Source organism: Phodopus roborovskii, unplaced genomic scaffold (assembly GCF_943737965.1).
Source record: "Phodopus roborovskii unplaced genomic scaffold, PHOROB, whole genome shotgun sequence".
Classification (NCBI taxonomy): domain Eukaryota; kingdom Metazoa; phylum Chordata; class Mammalia; order Rodentia; family Cricetidae; genus Phodopus; species Phodopus roborovskii.
Window position 1 is genome coordinate 851,238 of NW_026125554.1, and position 17,167 is coordinate 868,404.

The 17,167-nt window shown below is 52.8% G+C and overlaps 1 protein-coding gene across 2 annotated transcripts; it reads left to right on the forward strand.

Annotated features, from left to right (window-relative positions):
- The first annotated feature begins 200 nt into the window (after positions 1-200).
- Positions 201-16,285, forward strand: Sgta (small glutamine rich tetratricopeptide repeat co-chaperone alpha). 2 transcript variants are annotated; one of them, XM_051177312.1, is made up of 12 exons: positions 201-343; positions 7,197-7,332; positions 8,549-8,655; positions 8,798-8,885; positions 9,992-10,091; positions 10,555-10,659; positions 11,388-11,526; positions 11,887-11,949; positions 12,602-12,639; positions 14,152-14,238; positions 14,525-14,644; positions 15,336-16,285. In XM_051177312.1, the coding sequence occupies exons 2-11, from the start codon at positions 7,233-7,235 to the stop codon at positions 14,640-14,642; spliced, it is 945 nt and encodes a 314-aa protein (XP_051033269.1). In that variant the 5' UTR covers positions 201-343; positions 7,197-7,232; the 3' UTR covers positions 14,643-14,644; positions 15,336-16,285. The 2 variants fall into 2 exon arrangements, with proteins under 2 accessions (XP_051033269.1, XP_051033270.1); XM_051177313.1 differs by having other exon boundaries at positions 8,801-8,885.
- The last annotated feature ends 882 nt before the right edge of the window (positions 16,286-17,167 follow it).

The following is a 17,167-nucleotide window of genomic DNA, read 5'->3' on the forward strand; positions in this document are numbered from 1 at the left end:
CACGTGACCGGCTACGTGCCACATGACCCGCTTTGAATTCACTGGGATCAGCTATACTGCCCAGCCAAGCCCCACGCCTGGCCAACCTGAGGCTTCTCATACTGACTTCCGCTATTTCTGACGCCTCCGAGGTCAATTTCTCCAAAGACCCGGTTGTGTCCGGCTCCATGTGACCTCACTTCCGTTTCGTAGCTTAGCCGGCACTTAAGCGCACGCGCAGCACGAGAACCCAGAGGCAATGGGTTCCTTCTGCGCAGGCGTTATGGGCCTGAGGGCGGGTCCTGTCCGCGCCGCGGTGCGCAGGCGCAGCCGTCGGTGGGTCGGGGCTTCGGTCGACTGAGAGGTGAGTTGGGGGGCTCCGCCGTGGTCCGAGGGGCATGTGGGTCGGTGGCTCGGGATGCGAGGCGCTCGGGAACCCCCTGAGGTAAAGATGGTTCGGGGTCCGGACTTCGGCGCCTCTCCGGTCACGTGAGCGGGCGGCGTAGCGGAGAAACTGAGTCAGGCGGCGTCCCCGTCGCTTTCTCATGAAAAGGCCGGCGTGTAGGTGTGGGGTACGTCAGCATCCTCGGGGGCCCCTCGGCTCTCAGGTGTCATCCAGCTTTGCCGCTCGCCAGCCTGGTGACCTTGCTCAGTCTGTTGCCCGCGCAGAGCCTCAGTTTCCCCCTTGTGTACAGTGGACGTGGTCACCGCTGTCTTTTCGAGCAGTGTTGGTGGTTTTCGGGTGTATGGGGTGAAGGGCGAGGGCCCCCATCTGTCTGCTGTGCCTACTAGGGCAGGTCGCTTGCCCTCTCTGAGCGGCTGTAAGGCAGAAGGCAGGTGTGCTGGCACACTTGCGATGCCAACACTGTGGATGCTGAGGGAGGAGGAGCGGCTTGTTCCATGCCAGCCAGGACTATACACTTTGACTCAAAAGAACCAAAACCAAAGGCCCTAAAGAATAGGCCAACTCCTTGGTCCATAATCTATTATGTTTGGGAGGGTGTGGTACTTGAATCACTGGGAGTTCAGGCCCAGCCTGGGCTATCTGGAGAGTTTCAAGGCCAAGCCTGAGCTATCTAAAGAAGAGTTTTAAGGCCCAGCCTGGGAGATATCCAGAGAGTTTCAGAGGCCCATCCCAGGCTTTCTAGAGAGTTTCGAGGTCCAGCCTGGGTTACCTAAGAAGTTCAAGTTACATGGACCACAGTGTGAGACCAATTTATTTTCGTTTGTTTAGACAATCGTTTTGTGTCCCTGGCTGTCCTTGAACACTGTGTAGTGTAGGCAAGGCTGGCCTCAGACTTCTCCCTCTTCCCAGGATTAAAGTGTACCACTACACCCTGCATCATAATTAATTTTGAAAAGGATGTTAACATAGCCAGTAGTGTAGTTGTAAACTTGGGTTGCTGCCTGTCATCCCACCGTGGGAGGCTGAGACAGGAAGATGGGAATGACATTCAAGGCCATCTTGGGCTACATAGTAAATCTCTCTCAAAATCCAAGTCTGGCACGCCATGCCTTTATTCCCAACACTTGGGTGGCAGAGGCAGGTGGATCTCAAGAGTTTGAGGCCAGCCTAGTCTACTGAGAGAAACCCTGTCTCAAAAACCAAACCATACAAGAAAATGAAACCAAAACAAGCCAAGTGAAATTGTTGTGAATGTCTCTGTCACCCAGAGGGTAAATGTACCTAAGTCTCCTTAGCATCCTGTAGGCTTGTCAGTCTTGGTGGAGGGCTGGGGAGGACACGGTCCCCACCGGTTTATCTGCTTCGGTCTGTTCCTGTCTCTGATTATTTGTTTGAGTGATCTCTCCTTTCTCTGGACATTCTTATCCCAAGGAACCCTGGGCAGTGACTGGGGACACTTGTGACTGCTGTGACTGAAGGGGCTTCAGACTTGTGACACTGAGTGGAGGTCAGGAACGTTGTCTAGAATGAATATCAGGATGCTCCTGATGGGGAGGGGAAGCAGCTGAATTTGATTCCTTACACCCACTCATGTAAAAAGCCACAAGTGGTAATCTCAGTGTGGAGGCCAGAGATAGGTGAATCCCTGGAGCCTTACCTTGTTCAGCTCTGTGTCCCAGAGTTACAGAGGGTTGTGAGTGGCTCATTTAGGTGCATGGAACTGACCCTCCACAACAGTAGCAAGTGCTCTTAAGCAGTGAGGTGTCCCTACCATCTGCAAGAGTTTTCTGAGGGTGAAGCCTAGCTGGTTTTGATTATAGCTATAGCAACATCCTGCCCCAGTTTCCTGCATGCTGGGATCACAGCCCTGGTTCTGTTATGCTTCTGTAAGGAAATCAATAACCAAAGGAGGGAAGCTGTGCTTGCCACATGCCACCCATCCACCCATGGTGTGGATGCTGCCTGGAGCTTGTACCCAGGAGGCCACTGTTCAGCCGGCTTTGAGGTGCCCAGCCGAAGATGATGCCCAAGGCTGCCTCAGGTTTAGGGGTAGGGTAGCACTTGGTGGTGTAGACCTAAAGTTTTTATCTGTTATACGTGAGGGACCACCCTTGAGTTTCAGGAAGTTTATTTAGTCTTCCATCCCTTCTCCCCACAGCAGGTACACATGCAGGGTCTTCCAGGGAGCTGGCAGGGGCCTTCATGTGTGCTATGATATCTGCTTGTCTTGCAGATGGACATGGGCTGTGGTGTAAGGAGCTGTTGTATTTTGGGCTGCATTTAGCATGGAGTGGACTGGGCAGGGCCTGTGTGGGGCTCTGAGGTGACACCCTTGACTTTGTGGGGCTCATCATTTTTCTTCAGCTCATTTGCCCTGGACAGGGGTGTAGGTAAGAAACACCAACTGTGCTGTGTTTGCATTTATTTTCAGACTGGATCATACTATGTAGCCCTGGCTGGTTTGGAACTTGCTATGTAGATCAAAGGACTTTGTCTTCTTCCCTTGAGACGGTACTCCTGACCCTGGAACTAGGTTTGGTGGCCAACAAGACCCAGCCATCCTCTTGTCTCCACTCATGCCCTGGCACCAGGGTTACCCACATGCATAACCATGACCAGCCATTAGGTGGGTTCTAGGAATCTGAACTCAGGGCCTTCCACTTGCTCAGTAGCTGCTATTACCCATTCAGTCCCCCTAGGTTTGTGTTTTGATTCTGAGGGGAAGGGGTGCTAATACACACCCATTGAGTTAGCACTGGGTGAGCTGGGTCTGGTGATGCACATCCATAGTGTTAACACTTCAGGGGGTTAGTTGAGGCAAGGGGTAGTGAATCTGAGGCTGCATAGCCACACTATGTCTCAGAAAGAAAGGGGGGAATAAAAAAGGGGTGTGGGGGAGAGGGGATGTGGAGATAGCACTGAGAGGTATTGGCTGCTTACCAAGGAGCACCCTGGGACTATGTCGTACCCCGCCCCCTGCAATTCTGTGCTCCACAGACCAGACTGAGCCTGGATGGTGGGCAGCTACTCTCAAAGTCCTCACTGTTCTGGGAGAATAGGCCTTTGAGATCCTTGTCCTTCAGCCACAGCCTTCCAAAACCCTCCATGCCTTGGGTATGAGAAATGGGGGTGGGGGTCATGGCTGCAGAGGGAGATCCATGACTTTCAGGTGCTGGACGGGGGGGGGGGGGTGTTTATGACCTAAACCATCATTGATTCAGAGCTGGGTGCAATGGGGGATTCCTTGTTGGGGCCATGTGAACCTTGACAAGAACACTCAACATGTCAGTCAATCACCACTGAGGGACTGTAGCTGCTGGCCAACAGACCCTTGTTGTCACAGAGCTGGCATGTCAGGTCCTTTTCATCTTCTAGTCCAGGCACACTATACCATAGAGGATAGATAGGGGCCATCCTACTCTCCACCTACTCCATACTCGCAGCTCCCGAGGGAGGATGGAGAGATGGCTCACCCTGGAGCTGACAGGGTGTACATGTGCTCCCTCATGCAGAAGAAGCCACGTACTATGTCTTTCTTGGTCAGTCACCATTCTGTCAGCGAACTCCAGAGGGCTGTTTCCACACCAGCCCTGGGTTACAGTGCATCACCGCACCTAGCTTTTTACGTGGGTGGGTGCTAGGGATTTGAGCTCAGGTCCTTGTGTTTGTGGAGCAACAAGCACTACCCACTGTGCTGTCTTCCAGCCCTAGTGTTCACACTGTGTGCATGTGTGTGTGTGCCATGATATTGCACACATGGAGGCCAACAGGACAATTCAGGAGTCAGGCCTCTCTCACGTGTGGGACCCAGGGATGAAATTTAGCTTGCCAGCTTGGTGACAAGCTTCCTTATTCACTAAGCCATCTTGCTGGCCACCTGTTTTTATTCATTTGTTTTTGATATTGGGGTGGGGTTTTTTTTGGGGGGGTAGGTTTTCAAGACAGGGTTTCTCTGTGTAGCCCTGGCTGTCCTGGAACTTACTCTGTAGACCAGGCTGGCCTCAAACTCAGAGATCTGCCTGCCTCCCTACCGATGGGATTAAAGACATGTGCCACCACTTCATTTGTTTATTGGGTCTTACCATAGCCCAGGATAGCTTAGAACTTGCTGTTCTCTGGCCTCAACCTCCAGGGTGCTGGGAAGAGAAGTGGCTTTACTGTGGATGTGTGGAGACCAGGCTCCCCTTTGGGACAAGCTTGGCCTCTGACTTCTTGGATCCACAGCCCACCATTGTTTGGTCCCTGGCTTGTGTTCCTGGGGGCCCATTTTTCCTTACAGTCAGACCCTGAACCTGGGTTTGAGGCAGCTGTGTTAACAGAGCGATCTCTCCCCTGGTGCTGATGGGAGGGTACAGGTTCCTCTCCAGGTGAGGGGACAGAGCTTGTTCTTGGAGTTCCAGAGCCTGGGTGGCTCCTTCTGAGAGGGGCCAGCTGTTGCAAGCCTACCCCATCTCTTGTCTTCATAGTGGTCCCCTGTGGGAGGGTGGGTCTCAAATATCTTCATATTGTTTTGGGAATAGGGTCCCAGGCTAGGCAAGAACTTTGGATTGAGTGGTATCCCCTGACCTGTGGAATTTAAAGGTAGGTGTGCGTGCGCGCGTGCATTCATCTGTCGGCCTGTCCGTCCGTCCATCCATCAGAGGGTGTCAGATTCCTGGGGCTGACGCTACAGGTGCTATGGGTGCTGGGAACTGAAATCTGTCTGCATCCTCTCCCCACCCCTATGCTTATTTTCTTTTCTTGACACAGGGTCTCCCTGTGTGGCTATGACTGGCCTCAAATTCATGGAGATCTACCTGTCTCTGCCAGCTGTGGCAGCACATTCAATCCAAGCCCTCTGGTTTCCTCAGACTGACCTTGAACTCAACAACATTCTCCTGTCTCAGCCACCAGGATCACAGTCTTGTGCCCCTACCCTAAATCTTTCCCTTTTGTTTGCTTATTTGTTTGTTTCACCATCCTGGCCTTATTTTAACCTGGTCACTTCTATAATGACTCTGTCTCCAAAGGCAATAATACTTGGGTTTGGAGGTTGGGGGGGGGGGTCTCTGTGTAGAAGCAAGGTGAATAGTGTATCTGCTGTGAGTTCTATGGATGCCAGCCTGGGAACAGTCCCTCACAGTGCTGTCTTCTTCATGTGTGTGTTAGCTGGAGATTGACCCTGTCCCTCTCAGTTCTTGATCTGAGGCTGCCTTCTAGAATGTTCTTCCAGGTACAATTTGATCACTGGTCTGGGGTTGAAAGCATGGCAAAGTGCCATTCACTGTGGGGCAGCCAGCATATGTGTCCTCAGGCTGGGTGTCTGGGTCCAGCAAACATGTTTGGAGCACTTGGCCAATGGCCAGTACCCTACCACTACTAAAAGCAACCCCTATGTCCTCGGTGCCCAGGATAAAAGTCACAGCAAAAGGGGCCTGCTGTGCACCTGGGGAGAGACAAGATAGCTATCCCTGCCTATGTGGTCCTGGTCAGCGGAGAGGACAGACAGAATTGAAAGACAATGGGTGCCAGGCAAGCATAGCCATGTGGCATCTCAGGTCTGATCTGGCACAGGCAGGAGCCACCCAGCCTGGTGGGTAGAACAGCCATAGGACTCCTAGCCACGAGGGACACCTTGGGAGGCCACAGAGTGCTGTGCCCCACACTGCTACCACCATTCCAGAATCTAGGCCCGCCCCTTTTAGCTCACCACCTGTGAAGACCTGCTGACACCGTCTTTAGGTGATAGGAGGAAACGGAGGCTCATGATACTGAGCTGGTCTCTGGAGGTCTCTGGGTCTATGCTGAGAGTTCATGACATCAGGGACAAGTATGGGCCCTGCTCTGGCTGAGGACAGTCCTTGAATGCCCAGTGGCTGTGAGGTTTCTATCAACCCCACTTGATAGGTGTGGCAGCTGAGGCTCTGAGGTAGAGCTTAAAGGAGGGTCACATGGCTTCAATTACATGCAAAGCTGGTGGGGGCTGTCATGTGATCTCATGCCAAGGGCCTTAACTCTAGGCCAGCTTCTGTCCTGGATTGGAGACCACAATCTGAACTGTCATGGCAGAGCCCCACTTCCGCAGCTGTCTTCCTTCCTGCCCTGTCCATCTCTAGGGCTGCTGTTGCCCTGGTCCCTTTGCTTGTAGCCTTTGTCATATGGTGTCTGTTGTGGTGCCAGGGTCCAAACACCCTTCCTCTTTGAGGGTTCCTGTCAGTGCTGACCATGCTCATGGAACCCTGCCCCAAGGGGACTGAGCTCATTGCTGCCTCCAAAGATTACTTGAGCTTAGGTTAGCTCCCAGGTAGTCAGGAATGCCCCATCCAGGTGTCTCTCTGGAGTCCAGAGATGTCCTCTTGTCACCATGTAGCGTCACCAGGTGTCTTGGGGACCAGAACTGGTGAGCTGAAGCACCTGCCAAGCTCTGAGTGTGGGGGGCATCAAGGAGCTAGACACCTCAAAACTCTGGGGTCCCAGTAAACAGCCACTGTCACCTGGCCCTGGGAGAGGCTGCCCTGATTGGCTGTCATGCTGCAACAGGGTAAATTGAGGAAAGAGTGCCTGGAGGCCACACTATTAGCTCAGAGCGTGATCTCCATCCCTGTGTCTTGTGAGACAGACATTTCTATGTGGCAGACAGGTCTGTGGCCCCATGCCATGGTGTTCCCAACTGTTACAGAGGCGGATAGAAGGCTCTGCCTAGTGGCCTTGATACTAGAACTGGCTGGTGCTCTTGGACCAGTTCTGGTAATGGCTAGGTGCCAGGAACCCATGAGTCAAGGGCAGGTCTCAATCTCTGGTTCTACATCCTACACTTGGGCTGTTCCCACAGATCCTGAACAAGCAGTGTCACCTCATCAGCCTTGAGATGGACAACAGGAAGCGCCTGGCCTATGCCATCATCCAGTTTCTGCACAGCCAGCTGCGGCATGGTGGGCTCTCGCCCGATGCCCAGGAGAGCCTAGAGGGTAGGTGTGGCTGCTGCCCTGCCAACCTTTGTCTGGGCCCAGGACATAGCAGCCTGTCAACCACAGGTGCAGGAGGCAGCCAGCATGCATGCCTGGCCATCTATCCCCATCCTTGGCTCATGAGGGGAGTGGCAGGTGCCCAGCTTCCCACTGGTACCCTGAGTTCCCCTTGCCACTCCTCATCTCCCTGCTGGCAGCCAAGGTACAGTTTCGATCTGCTGAGCCCCTTACTGTGGCTGTCCTTACTGTGCCTCCCAGATGCCAGCATCTTACATGGCCTGCCACCCTTCTGCTCTGCAAGGACAGTTGTTCCTGGGAGTAGCCTTAGTTGCTAGTGGCCTCCTGTGCCTTCCTCGTAAACAGTGAGTCTGTTGGGGTCACTTAAAGGAGCAGAAATGACTCAAAGAGAGCTGTGTCACCAGAGCCCACCTCAGCATGGGTGACAGCTCTGACCTGGAGTGCACCACACACCCTGCAGGATTGTTTCCCAAGGTGCCACTGCTCCGAGGCTCTGGGCAGCTCTTCCTGCCTCTGTGTGCTTGACTTAGCCTGCTACATCCAGTCTGTTGTAGAGGTTCCGGAAGCCCAAGCTGCTGACTTCCTGTCTCAGCCAGCTCCCTGGCAGTATGAAGTGCTAGTCAATGATGGGGCCAGGCCCTTAGGGCCATCGTGGCAATTTGCCCCCAGGAGTGGCAGATCCATAGCATGGATACCACCCTGGGGAAAGATGGCTGCCCCAGGGCATAGGGACACTAACTGTCCTCTCCATGGCAATTTGTACTGTTCCCAGAGGATAAGTGCTGGTCTCAGGTCAGGCCAAGCCTCAGCATTGTGACCCCACAGAGAGCATGAGGTCTCCCATCTCAGGCCTCCTGTGTGTGGCTCCTACTGTCAGGATGAGCAAGCGTGTTTATGAGGCCAACTGAAGGTTGAAGACATGAGTGCTGGGCTGGGCTCAGTGGGTAGAAAGCACAACCTAGCTTGTCTGAAGTCCCAGGCTCAAACCAGGTGTGATGGTATACACCTGTTCCCAGGGGTAGAGGCAGGAGGGTCAGGAGTTCTGGGACATACGTGGCTATGTAGAGTTTGAGGGCAGCCTGGGCAGTAAGAGACCCCATCTCAAGAAAAGGAAAATGGCAGAGCTTTCTCTGTGTTCTGCCTCATGCTTGGGAACCCTGCACTCCATGGAGACCAGTTCCATCTTCCTTCTGTATAGTTGCCATCCAGTGTCTGGAGACAGCCTTTGGGGTGACAGTGGAGGACAGTGACCTAGCTCTCCCCCAGACCCTGCCAGAGATATTTGAAGCAGCTGCTGCCAGCAAGGTGAGCCTGGGCTTTCTTTGACTGCACCATGATGGCAATGTATGTGGGCATTTGATACTTTACCTGTTCTCCCAGCCGTGTGAACTGGGTAGCATCCTGCAAGGGCAGGTTTGGCTGGACCACTGGGATTGTTTTGCCCCAGCAGGAGATGCCACAGGACCCAAGGGCCCCCGACAGGACGCCACCCTCTGAGGAGGACTCCGCTGAGGCAGAGCGCCTCAAAACTGAAGGTGAGGGAGATAGCTGTCCCCATGGCAGCCTCTGCAAGGTGCCAGAGAGACTGGTCAGTGAGGTGGCCAGTGGGGAGGGAGAGGGGGTGCTTTTAAAAGTGCATCTGTGGGGTGCTAGAGAGATGGCACAACAGTTAAAAACTCACTTTTCTTGTAAGGGGCCTAAGATTGGTTCTTAGTATCCTTGTCAAGCAGCTAGCTTACAGCTGGTTCCGTGCCCAGCTCTGGGGGACTCAGTCCTCTCTTTTGACCTCTCTGGGCACTGCACCCACATGTCCATACACACATACCTAATGCAGAATAAAATACACATTCTGGCATTCAAGAGGTATTTCAGTCTTTATGAGTTCAGGTGAATCCAGTCCACATGGTGTATTTCTAGGCTGGCCAGGATTCCATTGCAAGACCCTCAAAAACAAATCAATTTTTTAAAAAAAGATATTGAGAAACAATAAGCCGGACAGTTGTAGTGCATACCTTTAATCTAAGCCTCTGCAGGTAAATCTCTGTGTGATCAAGGCCAGTGTGGTCTACTGTGTCTCAAAAAACCAAAGCTGGGGGGGTGGGGGAATAAAGCTTAATGGCCTGTGTGAACAGTGGCTTTCAGGAAAACCCCAAAAAGACTCAAGCTCAGGCAGATCACAGCCCCTGTATTGCAATCCATCTGTGCCTTCTAGAAGGTGGGTGGCTCTACCTGTCCCTGGCTCTGCATGGGAAACACTCTGCTGGAAAGTGAACCTGTGCAGCCTGGATTCTTTGTCACCCACACACTACAGTGGGCCCGTCCTGTACCCAGCACTGCCATATCCTTGGAGGTGTACAGCAGAGCCCTTGCCCAGCACATGTGAAGCTGGCTTCCATTTCCAGCACCATACTCACCAGGCATGGTATCACACCTGTCATTTCAGCACTGGGGAGGTAGAGGCAGGAGGGTCAGGAGTTGGCTGTGTTATAAGTTTGAGGCCAGCCTGGGATACATGATCCCTTATCTGAAAGTAAGTCCCAGTGTCACCAGGGTGTTGGCTCTCCTTTTTGGAATCTTAGCACAGAGAAGCTAGGGGTTGATGGTAGCTTGGGCCAGCCTGGGCTCCTCTCTTGCCCTGCAGGTAACGAGCAGATGAAGCTAGAGAACTTTGAGGCGGCTGTGCACCTCTATGGCAAGGCAATTGAGCTGAACCCTTCCAACGCTGTCTACTTCTGTAACAGGTACTGTTGTAGCCGGGAGGGGCACAGTGGCAGCCATGGGGGACCTTGGTGTGGACTGTGACTGTGCATGCTACACTGTGGCTCCCAGTGAAGAGTGAGGGTCAGGCGGTCTCCGAGAGTATGGGAAGAGTCAGTACTGGTGTCATTTGAGGTTGCATGATTCTCACACAGGACCCTGACAAGGTGATAAAGGGAGCTCTGTGCCAGACGGCTGGAGATTCATGTGCTTGTCCTCACCCATGCTGTTATTTTCCTTTTTGTTTTCATATTATCTGAGGCAGGGTGTACCTGTCAAGGCCTGTTGTAAGCTTTGGAGCTTCAGTGGTCCGTGTGTGTGTGTGTGTGTGTGTGTGTGTGTGTGTGTGTGTGTGTGTGTGTGGTGGGGGCTATAGTGCCTACCTTCCTACCACAGACCAGCTCCTAAAGAGGCCTTTGTCCCCTACTAACTGTTCCTTCTCTCCAGAGCTGCAGCCTACAGCAAGCTGGGGAACTATGTGGGAGCAGTGCAAGACTGTGAACGCGCCATTGGCATTGACCCAAGCTACAGCAAGGCCTATGGCCGAATGGGGTAAGTGCAGCCAGCAGCTGTGCCCCTCCTCCCTCCATAAGGACCTGGTACCCCCAGCTGCCTTGTCAGTTGCCATTTGCCAGAGCAGCTGCAGCACCAGGGAGACTCAATGCCTGTGTTGTGTGCTCATCACCAAGGCAGGTTGTAGGGATGCAGCTGACAGGCAGATGCCTGGGCCAGCCTTCCCCAGTGAGCAAGATGTGTCTGTGTCCCCAGCCCTCTTTTTCATTTCAATTTTTACTTTTACTTACATTTGTTTTTTGGGACAGGGTTTCTCTGTGTAGCCCTGGCTGTCCTGGAACTCACTTTGTAGACCAGGCTGGCCTCAAACTCAAGAGTTCCACCTGCCTCTGCCTCCTTAGTGCTGGGATTAAAGGAGTGTGCTACCACTGCCCCATCCCTTTGTTTTAGGTTCTCCAGGTCCCCTCAGTAGTAGCCTTGGATGTGGGCTAGGGCTTTTTATGGAGAGTGGGAGACATTTGTAAACCAGGAAGGGCCACTGGTGTCAGCTCCTGGTGACAGGAACATGAATAATCTTCCACTCCTCCTTGGGCTCCTCAGGCTGAGGAATGAGCCCTGTGGAGCCCTTCCCCATGCATATGGATCTGTCCTCATGCGGCTTCACCCCTGTTCCCTCCCGGCCTTGGCCTATAAAGTAGACAGGGTGGGTTTGATGCTGGATCCCATTGGCCCCCATTGTAGCTCACCCAGCATGCTCTTGTCCCAAGCCTTGCACTCTCCAGCCTGAACAAACATGCCGAGGCTGTGGCGTACTACAAGAAGGCACTGGAGCTGGACCCTGAGAACGACACATACAAGTCCAACCTCAAGATTGCAGAGCTGAAACTTCGGGAGGCACCAAGTCCCGTGAGCCCATCCCATAGAGGGGTGATGGGAGGCCATGCTGGAGCACATGCTCTGGGAGGGCACCTGGGATGGCAGGGCAGAGCAGGTCACACTGGTCCATGTGGACATAGAGGGGCTGCGGACATGTAGTAGGGACCCTCTATGGTCTCTGTGATGGTGACAGGTTGAAGGGCACAAAATGATGGGGTACAGGCTGCCGGGGGAGGGTTCACAGTGACAGGCAGGCTTGTTGGGGGCTCCTGGCAGGACCCTCCCTGAATGGTGTAGAGCCTCCGAGACCCTGAGGGCTGCGGCTAGTCGTCTTTTACCCAGAGTGGCCAGCCTGGCTTCAGACACCACTAACCGATGCTTCTTCTTCAGACGGGAGGCGTGGGCAGTTTGGACATCGCCGGCCTGCTGAACAACCCACACTTCATCACTATGGTAGGTAAACACCTTCAGCTCTCCTGCCACCCAGGCCAGGGGTCCCACCTCCTGGGCCTCACTGTAGGGACAGCAAGCCTGTGGTGCCATATGCCTGCTGTAAGGCCACCTCCCTTCATGGCCATCCCTGGGCGTTTCACTATGTCTGCTCTATAGGCACTGCAGCCTCAGCCAGCAGGGATTGGTTGAATGTCCTTGCTCAATGTGTCACTTCTGGGGCAGGACTGCCATAGACTACTCTTGACTCTGGACTGTGCCCCACACTCCTGCCGGCCACATTTTGTGACTAAAGCTTTGTTTGCTCAGTCTAGGGGTTTCCACAGGGCAAAGATGGCTGTTTGGAGTTGAGCAGTGATTTTCACCTTGAAAGGCTCAACTCAACTGGGCATAATGGTGCAGGCCTGAGAGCCAAGCAGTGGGATGCTGAGACAGGAGGATGGAAAGTTCCAGAGCAGCTTAAGTTATACCCTGACACTGGGGTGACCTGGGCTGCATGAGGATTACCATTGGAAATAAGGAACTGGTGTCAGTGGGAGCCAGTGGGAGGGAGCTGGCACAGCCACCAGGAGGTGTGCACTGGACTGCACCAGGGAGGTCAAGTGTGGCTAAGGCTCAGCCTCTTCCTGATATGTCTGCCTTCTTTCCTCTTCAGGCTTCCAGCTTAATGAACAGTCCCCAGTTGCAGCAGCTGTAAGTGACACAGTTCTTGCTGTCCTTCTGTGGCTAGAATACAAGGGACAATATTCTTCTTACTTTTCTAATTTTTATTGTATGTGTATGGATGTATTGCCTGCGTGTATTTCTGTTTACCATGTGTGTGCATGGCCCAATGAAGCCAGAACCCAGTGCTCCAGCTGTGAACCATCCCTCCATCCCTTATAGTTTTGTTTTTGTTTTTCAAGACAGGGCTTCTCTGTGTAGCCCTGGCTGTCCTGGAACTCACTCTTTAGACCAGGCTGACCTTGAACTCACAGAAATCCATCTGCCTCTACTTTCCAAGTGGTGGGATTTTTGTGTGTGCTACTACTGCCCTGAAAATTTTTTTTTTTTTTTTAAATAAGAGCAAAAGTTGCTTCTTTGGTTGTCGTTGTTGTTTTTTTTTTTTTTTTTTTTTTTTTTTTTTTTTTGGGTGTGTGTGTGTGTGTATTTATGTGTTATTGTTTGATTGTTTTGTTGTTGTTTTTTTTTTTTTTTTTTTTTAATAAAAGAAAGCCAGAGTTTTACTTAACATTTACATTTTGAGGCCAGGTCCTACCAAGTAGCTCCAACTGGAACTCTTAATGTAGACCAAATGACCTTGAACTCATAGTGCTAGATTAAGTGTGGTGCATTGCCTAGCCTAGAGTTTATTTATTTTTAATAAGGAACTGGGTGGGCCGGACATTGGTGGTAAACGCCTTTAATCCCAACACTTGGGAGGCAGAGGCAGGTGGATCTCTGTGAGTTCGAGCCCAGCCTGATCTACAGAGCTAGTTCCAAGATAGGCTACAAAGCTACACAGAGAAGCCCTGTCTCAAAAAACCAAAAAAAGAAAAAGAAAAGAAACTGGGTGGTATTGTGCACCATTGTATTATCATGCAACTGCTACTACATTCTACTTAGTCTTCCATCCCCATGAGCCATTACCCCATTCTCTCTCCAAATCTCAGCACCCCCAGATTTACCTCCTGACTCTACGTTGGCCTGTTGTGGACATTTCCTATCTATAGAGCTGTATTTGGGCCTTTTTGGTCTGACTCATGAATTAACATAGAGTTTTTGGGATCTCTCTGCTATGGCGTGTGTCAGAGCCTCCTATTCAGGGTTGTGTAATATTTTAGTGTGTCATGAGCCATTTGTTCTGACCACTGTCAACTGTGCTGCTGTAACACACTGGGTCAGAACCCAGAGTCAGCTCTGTCTTGCTGAGGAATGGCAGGGTCTGATTTTACACTCAAACCCTACAGGACTTTCTCATCCTTGTCACTGTGTATGTTTGTGCTGCTGGCTTGTTCTCCGTAGGGTGTCTGAGGTCTGTTCCACTTCCTGTCAGCTCCCTACGCTGTCAGTAATGAGAAACACTTGTTGACTCAGCTTAGAGTCTGAGAGGAGGGGACATGGCTATGGGAACCACCCACTCACCTGACCAGGAGTTATCTGTGGCTCCTGGAAGGCAGAAGGCAGTGGCTGCCCAGGCCATCTGCTCAATCCTTTCTCCTGCAGGATGTCAGGCATGATCTCTGGCCATAATCCCTTGGGTACTCCAGGCAGCAGTTCATCACAGAGTGACTTGGCCAGCCTCATCCAGGCGTGAGTGCTGCTGCAGGTTGTGGGAGGCTGGGGGGGCACTCACATTTGGGAGGGGGGAGCATGAGATGCTGCTGTGGGTGGAGGTACTGTCATCCCAGGGTTGAGGAGGGGCAGCAGGAGTGGGGAGGAGAGCAGGAGTGCTGCTTCTGGTTGTGGGGGATTGGGAAGGGGGCTGACACACATCCCAGGGGTGAGCTATTATGTGGGGCATTGGGGGGGGGGAGGATGTGAGGGAGCAGTCCCATCAGGAGGGGAGAGCACAGTCAGGTCTCCTGGGTATCCACAGGGGCCAGCAATTCGCACAGCAGATGCAGCAGCAGAACCCAGAGTTTGTGGAGCAGATCCGGAGCCAGGTGGTGCGCAGCCGGACACCCAGCGCCAGCCACGAGGAGCAGCAAGAGTGACGGTAAAGCCACCAGTACTGCCTGGACCGACTACCAGGCAGTCCTGTCCTTGCTTGTCAGTACCCATAAGAAGTCCATTTCTGTCTACATGAGAATTAGTGTGTGTGTCCAGAGCTGCCAGGGATAGCCCTGCAGAACCTTAACTTTTGCCTTTTTGTCATTCTTCTTAATCACAGCAGTGCAGATGATCCTGGGCCTTATTCTGTTCAAAGGGCTTCACCCTGACTACTCCCCCAAACCCTCCTTTTTATTCCTTTATTCACACCTTTGTGTATGGCCCTGGGCACACATGTACAGTCATAGCCAACCTCAGGTGTTGGTTCACAGACCCTAAACTTTAGGGCTGTCACTGGCCTGTGATTTTATTAAGTTCTCCAAGTTATATGGCTGGCAAGTTCCCACCTCCATCCCCGGACTTGCTAGCATGATCCAAGTGCTTGACTGTTTATATGGCTTCTGGGGACTGAATGCAGGTCCTCGGATATCAGAAGTTAACACAGTCACAGACTGAGCCATCCCCCAGTCCTGATGTTTGGTTTTGGTCTCAAGAGTGTTGGGTGACAGGTGTGTGTCTCTTCATTCAGCCGCTGATTGTTTCTCTGAAGCCACAGTGTCCCTGGGTGTCCCTGTCTGTCCTCCCTCACTGGGCTTTAGTCTGGTCATGGCTCTCACTGCCCTGGCTTCTGTTCACAGCTCATCTGTGTGGTGATCCCATCGATCTTTGGCCTCCTGGTGTTTTAGCATTTTCTCCGTCGGGCTGCCCAAGAAAGAGAAACTGGACCTGCATGTTAAGATGGACTCGTTCCCCTGTTTCTCTTCATTTCCCACCCTCCCACTTCATTTTTGTATTCTTGCCGGCTCCACACCTTCCTGGAAGAGTCAGCCAGAGAGCTACACACCAGCACCCATTCCTCCGGCACCCAGGGAAGCTGAGGGGTGGGGGCACGAGGATCCATGGGGTGTAGCCTGGGTCCTTGAGTCTCAAGCCCTACCCTGCCCAGCTAAAGGGACTCGAATAGTTGACTCTCAGCCCCCTGGGAAGCGTCCACTGCCAGCCCAGCTGGGTGCCAGCATTTTGTGCCCACACTTGGGTTGCCAGTCCTAGCAGGTGCCCTGTCTGCCTTATCCCAGTGACCTGTGCCACACAGGAGACACCTGCCCCACTTGTGGACCGTCCGTGTCTCCTTTCCACAGCTTCCTCTCCCGTCTTCACAGCCATCAGCCAGTCCTAATTTTGTGTCCAGTCCGGCTCCATCCTCAGCCTGGGCAGAAGACTCGGACATCCTTGTCCTCAGTCTCCTGGGAATTCGACGTCTCTGGTTAGCAGGCAGTTTTGAAGTATTGGCCCACAGGCCATGTTCTCAGCCCTGAAACAGCCACCAGAACCATTTTTGATCAGGGCTGGCTCTGTCCAGTGAGGCCATGTGGATATCCCCACACCCACTCTCAGCCCTAGGTGGGAGGGAGGCAAGATCACAGGACAGCTGACCAGTGGTGGGTCATGATGGCATCAGTCTGTGTGGCAGGTAATGTCAGCCTTGTGTGTTGTAGGTAGCCAGTAGGAAGATGGGCCCCTTGGCCAGTGCCGTCTGCTTGCAGGTGGCAGCAATGCCCACCTGGGTAATAAAGAGACAAGGATGATACTTGGCCTCCGGTATCAGTCCTACTGACCTAATGACTTACATACTACAGCTTGGAAGGGGCAGTCTGTCCTGGCACACAGGAGACATATGGCAAGGCCCTTTAGATATGGTATACATGGGAACCTCTGGGTTAGAGCTGGGCACAGGCTACTGATAGGTTTATGGGGACATGGCCTGTGCCCATGGAAAATGGGTTCCTGCTCTCTGACCTGAGGGTTTGGCCATGTAGCCAGCAGGCTACCTGGTCCCTTGCCTGCTGTCAGCTCCCACAGATAGCAGGAGACAAAACCATGTTGGGGAGGTGGTAGGAGGCAGTTGGAGGCTTGCAGCCCGCAGACCCAAAGTGGGGTTACAGGCTCAGTGGAGCAGGGGGTGTCAGGACCCCAGGTTCTGGGACTACAGAGAACAGCCTTAGCCAGTTGTGTAGTCTTCAGGATAAGTAATCCCTGAGCCTGACCATGTGGTCCTCTGTGTCAGGGACCACTTTCCTTGGTGGCCATGTCATTGGCCTACAGCGGTGAGCATTGGAGAGCTGCCGGTGATGGTGGACACTCCAAAGCTTGACAGTATTGACTTCCACCTGTGCCTGTCAGCATACCCAGCCAGCCATTCTAATTCCTGATCTGAGTCAGCAGCCATGATAACTTGCCTGTGCATGCTGGCACACCTTTAATCTCAGCAGTTAGGAAGCAGGGGCAGGTGATCTCTGAGTTAAAGGCCTGCCTGGTCTGCACAGTTCCAGGGCTATATATGCCCCATCTTAAAAATAATCTGTTTTGAAAGGCCACAGCATATATGGAGACTTTCTCCTTCAGTTCTTCTGTTATGTGGGACCCAGTGATGGAACTAGGCTCTCATGGCTGGCCCCTCCTTGAGAACTTC